Here is an 11,096-nt window from a genome sequence, read left to right as displayed (position 1 = left end):
ACAAGGATATAAAATGGACAGTAATGGGCAAAATCATTGAGTCTGAAATTGCACTTTAAGAGGAAGGTTAATGTTCCCCTCTTGTTCCATAAGAAAGTCAAAAATGTTAACATATCAGGTTACCACATATATTTTCTACCTGTACATATTCACTTATGTGAGATGCCATCTGTAGATACAGTTGCTAAAATGTCTCAGTACAAAATACAAATCTATTTAGCTGTTCTGCTTACATGAAACACATTGTGGTTAGGTTTGATCTTCTCTACCTTTAAGACAATTAGAGCTTGACTCTATAACAGATGGTAAAAGACCAAAATTGTGTCACTAATGACCATAGCAGCTACAATCCATGTTTCTCCTCCTTTGATTGAGAAAGAAAAAAAACTTCCATGACAAAATGATTACAAGGGCCTATTTAGTGCAGCCTGAGACTCCCGCACCCCCCACCCCACCCGCCCCCTTCAATTTCAGACAAAGAGGATACACTTGGATCAATTGTGCCGAACAAAGACTAAACTATGTGGGGTGACGCATCACACAGGGCTCTTTCTGCTGCACTGCACGTACACGCAACCACCCAACACTGAGCTGCCAACAGGTTTTCTCCTCCAACAGCCATTCAAGCAAAAAGCGGGTTACTCAATAGCCTGTTTTTCATTTATACTTCCTTGCTTCCTTGCTTCCTTGCTTCTTTAAAGCATCTCAGCAAAATCACAAAAAGATTATAATTGTGCAGAATAATTTTTGGTATATTCTCAACCCTGGTCCACTCAGAAATTGCCATCACATCTCTGACTCTAGTACACTTTGCCAACAAACAATGATCTCTCCGTATATTTAAAATCACAACAGTAGGCCTCACTGTTCCTCCACTGTCACTTGCAACATAAACCATGTTATAATTGGGAGATCAGCTTAAAACCAGTTGCACAGCTTTTATAAATCAACAGATCATGCACTGAGACACTGATTAGCTGACCCATAAAAATGTGACAATTGGATTAATTAGTAAAAACACAAACTTGTTTTGTCTGACTTTTTTTGATGGTTGACAGAAATTAGCTGTCATAAGGGACATATAAACATCTGTAGGTATTAAAAACTATTTTGCCTGTAAAACGTGCCTGTAAAGAAACAACGGTTTGTTATGAAAAGTGGTTTATAAGGAAAGAAAATTCCTTGCTCCTGGGGTGCAAGCTGCGATCAACGACATTTGCTTTTACAGGACCCAGGGCAACGCTAAACATGTAGAGAACTTAAGTCTGGTAATTGATGGTTTAACATCAACAATTTAACAAAACTGTGGAGTTCACTTGTCTGCTTCAGGTCCTTGAGATGAGGAAAATTTTTTAAAATGAAGTCCAAAGAAAGTCCTAGAATCCTCAGTTTTCACAGTTCAAAATCCATTTCCTTCGCTCTATGGGTAATAGACACATCACTGCCATATTTTCCAACATTTTACTCCATGTCTGTTACCCTGAACCCTAAGGAACAACTTCAACAGCTACCTTTGCCAATGTCATTCACACGGACTGCCAGGTTTGTTAGTCACATGGGTTGCCAAGTCTTGTCCATAGACTGGATGTGTTCCTTGGCTTTCATTCTCAGTGCAGCGATACTAGAGCTGCGATGCTCCACATCCTCCAGAGGGTATTTATCAGGGTATGGCGCCGAACACTGGTAGGGAGGAGGAGCCATACTCTGCATCCCCTGGCCCATAGATGGATGAGAGTGAGGATGAGCGTGAGGATGAGGATGAGAGTGAGGAGTGGAGTTGAGGAAGCCATGGCTGGGGTAGCTGGGCTGGAGGCCTTGAGCTGGACCCATGAAGCCTGGGATACTGTGGACAGGTGTAGCGCTGGACAGGGGAGAGGACAGCCAGGGGTCCAAGGGGAGGGAGTTGGTCATTGGACCCATGCTGGTGTGAACCGGTGCTGGGCGGTTGAAGGACAGCATGGGTGAGTCGTGAAGCTTCATGGTGCTGGCATCCAGTTTTTCCTGCCGACGCCATTTGGCTCTGCGGTTCTGGAACCAGACCTGAAGGACAAAACCATCATAATTTCAGGCTCATAATTTGCTGTTTAAACATTGGAAAAATAAATATTTCATAAGTTCATCTTAATAAGAAATGATTCTCCATTACCACAGGCACATTGAGCTTCTCAACCCAACACACAAAAACACTGTTCAAACCTAAAATTATTTAATTTGAAATTTAGCTGCAAACACATAGAGTAGTAGTTAAACACCTTCAAGCACCTTGACATTGTTACACTGCATGTAGTGTGTGTTTATCTGCAGCCAAACATTTCTTGAAAAGATCATAATGAATAATTTCCACACACTACAAATGTTCTTGCCACCAGCTATCACGTCACATGATAACAACTGAATCATCTCTATGACAACTGAGCAAACTTCAACCACTGATAAAGGCTATGCAGCTTCTGAACTTTTCAGTAAGAATTTGTGATCCAATTCTTTGCACTTAACTTCAGTTCCAGCTGCTGAATCCAGTTGCTTCTTGCCAACCTTAATGGTGTCATTTTGTCTTAAGTTTGGCCCTATTGGGTGTCAAAAGAAGCCCCTGTCTCGTTTAAAGACTGCACCTTCTTGTCCTTACAACACTATGTGATGTTGGCATTGTGTGTTTTAATACACACAAATCCTGCTTACGAAACTATTTAGTACAATCTCCTTACCTGAATATTGACAGGCCAAAGGCCAAAGGCTTGGCGTGTTCTTTTCGTCCTCAGAGCACCTCAGCATTTGGCAACATACCAATTTAACTCTTAAGGTTAACTGTCAGCTTGTGATGTGGTTATCTAATTATTCCACTGCTGCAATATATTAAGGAATGGCCCAAAACAAGAGAACACAAAAGAAAAACAACCATGAACACTGTAGAGACAAAATATCTTGTGACTGACTCAATGTTCACATTTCTGATGTCAAATGATCTGCTGATCTGCTTATATAACTATAGACTTGTTTGTACACACTCATGTTGTTGCCTCTGGTGTTGTGGTTCCTCTTACCTGAACTCGGACCTCGGGGAGGTTCACCTTCATGGCGAGCTCCTCACGGCTGTACACGTCTGGGTAGTGGGACTTCTCGAAGGCACGCTCCAGCTCATGCAGCTGATAGGTGGTGAAGGTGGTGCGGTTGCGCCTGTGCTTCTTCTTGGGCTGATCATCCTTGCAAGGCTCTGGAGAATTGCCTTCATCACTCTCTATGCTCTTCCTCAGTTCGTCCAGTTCCTCATCACACTTGTTTGTGTATAAGCCAGTATCTGTGCAGTACACAAGAGACATGAATCAATGCTTTATATTTTCTTTATATATGATGTCATAGTTTTTTTTATTTTAAAAATGTGTGATTATCAAAACTGTGTGTTTCAAGTATGAACTCAAATGAAAAACAAGAGCAGAATGGTACGTTGAAATGAAGAATGTAGTGCACACTTTCCAGTAGAGCAGACATTAGTTTGACACCTGCAACAATAGGCTACTGTAGGTCAGTGAAGCAAGCAATCCCCTGAACTGCTATAAAGCTCAAAAGCATTCCTAATCGGATTTAGAAAAGTTGTTTCCAGTGTTCATCTCCTCTAAATGTAAACTGTCTTCAAAAAACATGTTTAGAAACAAGAATGGTCCCTGAACTGCAAGCCACATTGTTGTTTCCACTGCATCACAATCACAATCAGATCAGTTGCTCTTGTGAAGCAGCTACTCTTAGTAGTTCATTATGTCTACCAGCATCAGACCTGAATCAGATACAATGCATCGTTCAGGTTGTGTTGGATAAACTGTCAACCCAAAAAGTAGGTTAAAATTTACTTTTAAATACTCTGCTGGTAGAAGTTTTGTTTAAGAAGTGCATATTTGGCATCTAAGTGGAAAGAAACAATTATTTGGCATGAAATAGTAATTCTACAGAAAATCCCATCTTGTCTGTCAAAATAAAACTTTATCAATTAACTCCTACAATATATGGTTAGACAAAAAAACTGAACTCAAGGCTCATGTACTAGCTCTTTCCAGATCGAATCCATTCAAGTCTCCCTGCCTTTTTTAGTGGATGGAGTTTGCTCAGTTGTCAGAAAAGTCTAGTAAGTCAACTTTAAACCTGCAATAAGACATTTTTGGCCTGTCTGTCTGCCTTTTGGTGCTTAGCAGGTAGTGTACAGTGACATTTTAGAGCTTTTTTGTTGAAAACAGCTTCCTGCTGCTGCCCAAAACTACACTCTGAGAGCAGTGAGAGTGAACCAAAATATTAAAGTTGCGGGCCAGACAGCTAAATAATGAGCTGATAGTCCTCTGTAAGTATATAACCACGAGCAAACCCTGTTCACATTGTCAACTGATGCATTGTAAGTCTAAAAATGTTGATTATAACTGCTTTAATTTACAGTTTGTTTTATGTCAAATGAGCATTTCTAAAGTCAAGAATTAACCTTTATGCTTATCTACTATTGTTCTATCTACTGCTTCAGTAAAACAACTGACAGTAGACAAATGTAAATGTGAGCATGTTTCTGTGACTGAGATGTGTTGATGGAGATAAAGGAGGGGTCATTGTGGTCTTTCAACTGGCAAACGGGAGCAGAGGCAAAGCAGGACTTTGGGGGTTCATTTATCCACCTCTCATTAAGCAGCTATGACAAAGGCCAGGCTCTGACAAAGGCAGAGGTCAGGTCTGGTTCAGTGATCAGCTCTTGGCCTGTCAGACCATCACAGCCGCTGGTCTGAAGGCTGCCCACTGTTTATCAGCCAGCAGAACATCTCAGCACAGAGAGAGAGAGAGAAGGGGGGCGAATGACACCAAACACAGAAAAGTTGCTCATTCAGGGGGAACTGGGCTGACTTCACAGGACAGTTACACACAAAAGAGTGATGTCATTGGTGTTGATGTACGTTAATCAAGATTCAGCGACTGAATTTGAATCACTTATTTTTTTTCTGGACAAGACATATCTGTCTGCAGTTCATTTGTGTTTCTGCCACAAAATCACCAACCACCTGCCAGATCCTGCACGTGAAAATAGCTTCAGATTAAACGTGATGAATTCTGAGACAGTACGATAACAATAACACCCGAATGAACTACTGTACAATCTAATCTGCACAGAAGAGAAGATTAGGGGAATTCCACAATGGGATGGGATTGGGTTTGGGGACATAAACCCCCTACACCATCTTGTTCTGTGATTTATCTCTCAATCTCAGCCCACACAGTTCACACAGTTAATGCAACAGGCTCCACATGGCAACAGTGTGTAACACAGTGGTTCTGAATCTACATTACTTTATGGTCAGTGGTCAAAAAACATTTACGTTTGCTCAGTGGTATCAATAACTTGCTCAGTGGTATCAATAACCTAACTTCAGTGCAGCAAAATCAATTCTTTCTTATCAAATTCAAATCGTAGAAACGCTGAACCCAGAGCTCATACTTATCCAGCCTTCCCAGACCAGAGGTGCCGCTGTTCAATCAATATCCTTAACCATCTCATGTGTCCTATTCATAAACTTTATCCTCAATAACAAACTCAAACCCTGAACTCTGCACTGCCAAGGAACTCAATCAAAATAAAATTGATACCTGGTGGTGTGAAACTAAGTGCTCTAAAAGGTGATACTTCTGTATAAAACTTTGCCAGGATGGAGTCCAGACTCACCATGGTACTGCTGCTGCTGCTCGGTGCTGCTGTTCCTCAGAGAGGAAAGGTGCCCACTGTATGTCGGGTGTGACGAGGGCTCCTGCTGCTTCCCAGGTTCTGCCAGACCTTCTATGTCCACTTTATGGGGCTGTGGGGCCCCTGCAGGGCTGAGCAGGGGGTCCTGGTCTTTACTGAAACCTAGAATGACATCTATGCTGTGGACGCGGCCCCCGCCAACGATGCCCCCACCTTTCCCCATTTCGTGGAAGTTGCTGGGTGAGAGGCAGCTGTCGTCCACCATGCTCATGGTATCCAGTGATAGATGCATTAGAGCGTCTGGGCACTCTCCCGGGCCTGTGGTCAGAGGAAAAGAGATGAGTGAATGACTAAAGCCACAGAAGCAGGTGAGCGATCACCTGGTTACTTGACTCTCCGTCCATCCATCTAAACCCACTTCTCCTCTGCAGAGTCGCAGGGGGTTGAGAGTCTATCCCTTAGACTCTGACAGCTGATGGACACTAATAGCACAAAAGTTAGGTCTTAATACATACCTTTTACATTTGTAACACACATTTTTTAATAAATGTTCAGCACTAATGACCCTACAGTGTTGATTATGAATATGAATTAACTGCCCAATTTAAAATGTATATTAAATTCCTACTTTTAATACAAAACAAAGACTACGTTTCTCACAAAAACCCAACCTTCAATAAAGCACTCAATTCATTCACTGGTCATATCATCTTTAGATAAAGTAATGCATGTTGCTGAAAAAAAAATGAGGTTTATGTCTTCGAAAAGATATGTCTACAAAAAGGTGGAAAAGAGGGAAATGCAGAAGAAAGAAGAAGAGCCTTTTGGCCAAATCTGAGAAATCCAGTTCGTCAAACGGATGTTATTTAATGTGCACTGTCCCCAATAAGAAGAAATAAGGTAAAGTAAGTAAGTAAAGTAAATTTGCTGGATTGGAATTGTTGTTGTTTTTTTCCTGTATTCTTTTATCTATCATTTGTGTTATAAATGCACACATCTAATTTCAGGTACTCACACATGGAGTTTATTCTTTTCTAGAGCACCAGCATACGTTTGTTGAGTGCATCCCAAGATTTACTGATTGAACACACCGCTATCTTTTTGGATCTCCAGTTTTTGGCACTTGTATGACAAGTATAACAGTAACAGCTACAAAATGAGACAGCGGAGGAGCTTACCTTTTGGAAGTAAATATGCTGAACTGTTAAAGTTGCTGATGCCAGCGCTCCACCTGTTCTTCTCAGCAGCTCACCCTCCAACTTCACTCTTCCCAGATCGTGCAGTCACTGAGCTAGCTTTGCTTACCATGCATCTCTCTCTAAATAATTCCTCTATGTATGTCCTGACAGAAACAATCCAATAAAGTGCAACTGAATAAAGCCACCCAGTGCAAAGAACGTTCAACTGAGTTCAGGCGCCATGCACTCCAGCTCAGAGAGGAGAGTGAAGGAGGAGAAAGACAGACAGGGAGAGGTGGACAAAGCTGAGGGGGCGTAAGAGGTGAAACGAGGGGATTAGGAGAGGGTTATTAATTGGAATCCTTCCCCCTTAAGAGTGATTGGCAACCGTTTTCTAATAGTAATTGTTTTAAATGTCATTTCCATTCACCACCACAGGAGGAGGCACTGGCCAATGAAGCCTGGACATGACTTTCTTTTGTAAATGTATTGTTTTTAAGACAAAGACCCACAGAAAGTTTTCACTAAGCTCACCCAGCTTTCCCATTATGTGGAAAAACACATGTGGTAAAAAACTAATATCAGCATAAAGACTACCAGTATGTGCATGTAACCACAACATGTATTTAATTGATAAAAACTGTAATTCTCTAAGACAATGATAGGCCTGATAGACTTGATGGACTCTATTAGATGTTGTCTTGAGAAAGCTTAAACATATTCTGTATCATTGAATCTCTGTTGTTACATTCTGTACAACTTTGGTTTTGTCTTTTCAAAAAGTTAATTACAATTTGTTAGTAATTATTGCGGTGACCGTCATTTTTTTATTAAAAACTTTTAATTAAGTAAAAAAAACCAAGGCACAAACAAAATAAGCTGTTTAGCCTTATAAAGGAAAGGTAACCCACCAAGCCTGTTCAGTTTTACAGGTGGATTACCTCCATTAGATTGGTGTCAGGTGACGCTGGCGTGGTAGGGGAGATGGTGGTGCAACGGGACATTGGACACATTCATGTTGGTGGCTGAAAATCTAGTGCAGCACCCCAGTAAGTAAAAAGTGGGCCAAGCTGGAAGAATTGCACAGGAGGTGCAGTATTTCTTCAAGGCCTTTAATGTGAGGCTTTTTAACATGTCCCTTTGGATTTAATGCTGCTTTTGACAATGAGACGACACTCTGATATGATAATAAACAGACTCCTCAAGGTTGTGATGCTTGTTGTTGACTGGAAACAAAACTGGCTCATTATCACCACAGAGTCAGTTTGTGGCTCTGAATACGTGGATGTTGTTTCTTTGTGTACTGGAGCACAAAAGTGTCTGATGGCAGCTTAAATATCAGCGGAGACTGCGCATTTCAAAGTTGACCCCAGTTTAGCGTCACAGAACTCAACCCCAACTCCAAAGACGCTAAAGAGATTTCCTGTGTCCTCAAGCATCTAAAGCTAACCCAAAGCAGTAAAATAGAAAAACCGATTTAGTTTCAGTCTTTACTACTGAGAGAATATCCACATGATAAAATATGTAAAACAGAGTGCTGAGATTAAAAACTTTTAATGGTAAAGGTGCAGGTTTTAAATGGTAAATGCACAGAAACAAAGTTTAAAGTGGGTTCTTTGGTTTAAGAAGTTAATGGAAAGGTAGAAATGTACAGTACAGTAAGGGGATGAATTGTGAATTCTGAATCATTAACAACATCACACATCTGAGCTGAACACACCAGTAAGACTCAGTCTATATGTGTACTGGTCGTCCATCAGCTTAAATCATGTGCCAACTGATGGACACATGGTACAATGTTGCATGAATGTATTCAGATTAAACTCCTAGCCTTAGTAATATTGTTTCAGTCTTGTAATTTATACCAAAGCATACATACAAAAAGATATTGTCACTGTCTAGAATGATTATTAACGATGCATTAGAGACACAAAAAGTCAATGGAAAAAGTTGAACCACTCCAAGCATAATGTTACAAACTTAGGAGTACACTTCTGCAGAATGTTTCATGCTGTGACAAGTATTTATTGGGCATCTGGTGTTAAAAGTAACAGTTTCAGTTAAGCACATTTTCTATACAGGGAGGTAGCCCAGTTCCAGCCCACATCTTCCAGGTTTGTCAGTGTAGTTATTATTACAAAATGCCAATTCAGTCTGGTTACTTGGGACTGAGGTAAAAGTCAAAGTTCTAATAATGAGCTGAATAAATGACCATAACTACCTTGAACTGATACTTGCACATTCAGGCAAGAAAGATCAATAATTCTGGTGTTTTCTCTTATGTCTGCTTCTTCAATACCACTGTTCTGCCGGTGGGATAATCCAGATGTATAAGGCTGAATTTTGGGGAAACACATAACATAATATTTACACCTGACTGAGAGTGGCAGTCATAAAAAAATATTCCAACTGGTGCGTATTTAAAAACACATAACATATTTTCTTTATGAGCTTGTTAGCTTAAGGACTGACTGTTATCTGACTGACTGTTCATCATGTGACAACTCATAGGTGTTATTCAAACCAATGACTTGGTTATAAAATCTGAAATAAAATCCAGACTTTATTTAGGTTAAACTCATCTCAGAGAGGCTTATCATCATTTCAGTTTCAATTTAGATTTTAGAACCAATAGTATACAATCAAACATGCAAAATATCAATAACAGAGGCATTAACATTATGAATAATAAGTTTCAGACCAGATAACCAGTGTAACACAATAACATTTTGCGATCCTTCATTTCCAAAAGTGTCACCAGTCTTTTTGCACCATGACTCTCACTGCCAACAAGCTTATGGAGTAATGAAAGTCTAATGAGAGGTGCTTGTTTATCCCCCCACGATTTTGTTAATTCATTTTTGTGCTTCCAATGTTTCTCTATTATCCTAATTGAGCATAAATTGGTTAAGAAAGAACAGTGTGGTTGTCAAGCTGCTTAGTTTTATCAGATGACAATGTAAGTCCCTCTGATCCTATTAAGAGGTAAAAGCAGCTAACGTGTAAATGCCCAGTGTCAGCTTACTGAGGGAGCTTGAGCGGGGGCGGGAGGCGACAGGGAACGTGATTCATGTGATTCTCTAACATGCAAAAGCACACACACAGAGCCAACGCTGTGCCGTGGTCCTCCTCTGTGGGGTTAGAATTCAATGAAATTGTTGCGATTATTTCCATAGTAACAACAGTTACGCTGCTTCCAAGCAATTTTGACAGAAGGGTAAGAACAGGAAAACCTGTTATTCCCTGGATCTGACTCAATAGAAATAGGTTATTCCAACTAAGTTGCTTATAATTATGGCCTAAACAATTTGGTATGAATGCGACATTACGGCAACCACAGACCATGTGTCCAAGACATACAGCCAAAGGTCTGATGGTACGATGATCGATCTTTGGCCTAAGGTGTTCTGGTACCAACTTATAAATGCCTTTATGTTCAAACAGTGCAGAAGTCCAATAACAACACACCACGCTGATCAGGCAGGCCATTCCTCCTTATCACCCCCCTCCAGGTTTTGCCATCGTTGCCCATGTGAGCGTTGAAGTCTTTGAATAGAAGTATAGAATAGAGTATAGAAGTATAGAGTCCACACCGGGAATCCCTTCCAGGAAACCACCCAGAGACTCCAAGAAGGCCAGGTACTTTGACCTGCTGTTCGGTGCATAAGCACACACAGTTGCATAGAGGTGACCCTCTCACTATCTGGGGAGAACTCCAACCCAACGGCACTCAGCCGGACGGCACTCAGCCGGAGGCTTGTGAATATCTCCACAGTTGCTTGGCAACTCTGGAAAAGGAGAGTCCAGCCCATTTCCAGGAGTTTGGTTCCAGGTCCAGTGCAATGCATAGAGCTTAATCCAATAGAAACTCACAATTATGTATTTAAAAGTATTTTGCAATTTTCATCCAAAATACATTTGGATGTTACATTTATAAATAAACATTTATGCATTTAACAAACTATTAATCATTTGTGAACTTTATTGCATTTGTTTTTTGAGACTCCCCTGCCTCGGCTCACAAAAGCATTTTTCAGCACAGGAAAAAGACTCTGAAAAACAGAATGCAGCCTTCAACTGTAGCTATATATTTATGGCCTTACATTTACCTGCAGGCTGTGGAGTCTTGTAGCTGCGCTCCACAGGTAAGTGATAACTCGTCTTTCATGCATGATTAAACATGTTTGATGAATGATTCTTAAGATACTTAGCTACCT

The 11,096-nt window shown here is 40.7% G+C and overlaps 1 protein-coding gene across 1 annotated transcript; it reads right to left on the bottom strand.

Annotated features, from left to right (window-relative positions):
* Nucleotides 1-1,551: 1,551 nt before the first annotated feature.
* rx1 (retinal homeobox gene 1) lies at nucleotides 1,552-5,993 on the bottom strand. Its single transcript, XM_038717017.1, has 3 exons — nucleotides 5,684-5,993; nucleotides 3,042-3,295; nucleotides 1,552-2,040 (listed from the first exon to the last, which is right to left on the bottom strand). Exons 1-3 carry the CDS (start codon nucleotides 5,991-5,993, stop codon nucleotides 1,552-1,554), a joined length of 1,053 nt encoding a protein of 350 aa, XP_038572945.1.
* Nucleotides 5,994-11,096: the final 5,103 nt, after the last annotated feature.

This window comes from Micropterus salmoides, unplaced genomic scaffold, assembly GCF_014851395.1.
Source record: "Micropterus salmoides isolate LMB-PRFRI ecotype aquatic unplaced genomic scaffold, ASM1485139v1 Ms_hic_scaffold_13, whole genome shotgun sequence".
In the NCBI taxonomy this organism is placed as follows: domain Eukaryota; kingdom Metazoa; phylum Chordata; class Actinopteri; order Centrarchiformes; family Centrarchidae; genus Micropterus; species Micropterus salmoides.
The sequence above is the reverse complement of the archived record's forward strand: the minus strand, read 5'-3'. Positions and strand labels throughout refer to the sequence as shown.

Bases quoted from the DNA above. Each gene is read 5' to 3' on its own strand.
- rx1 (XM_038717017.1), bottom strand. From the start codon at position 5,993: ATGCATCTATCACTGGATACCATGAGCATGGTGGACGACAGCTGCCTC. The intron at 3,296-5,683 runs GTGAGTCTGGAC...TGTACTGCACAG, and splicing joins GCAGCAGCAGCAGTACCATG to ATACTGGCTTATACACAAAC. The intron at 2,041-3,041 runs GTAAGAGGAACC...TTTGTCCTTCAG, and splicing joins TCCCCGAGGTCCGAGTTCAG to GTCTGGTTCCAGAACCGCAG.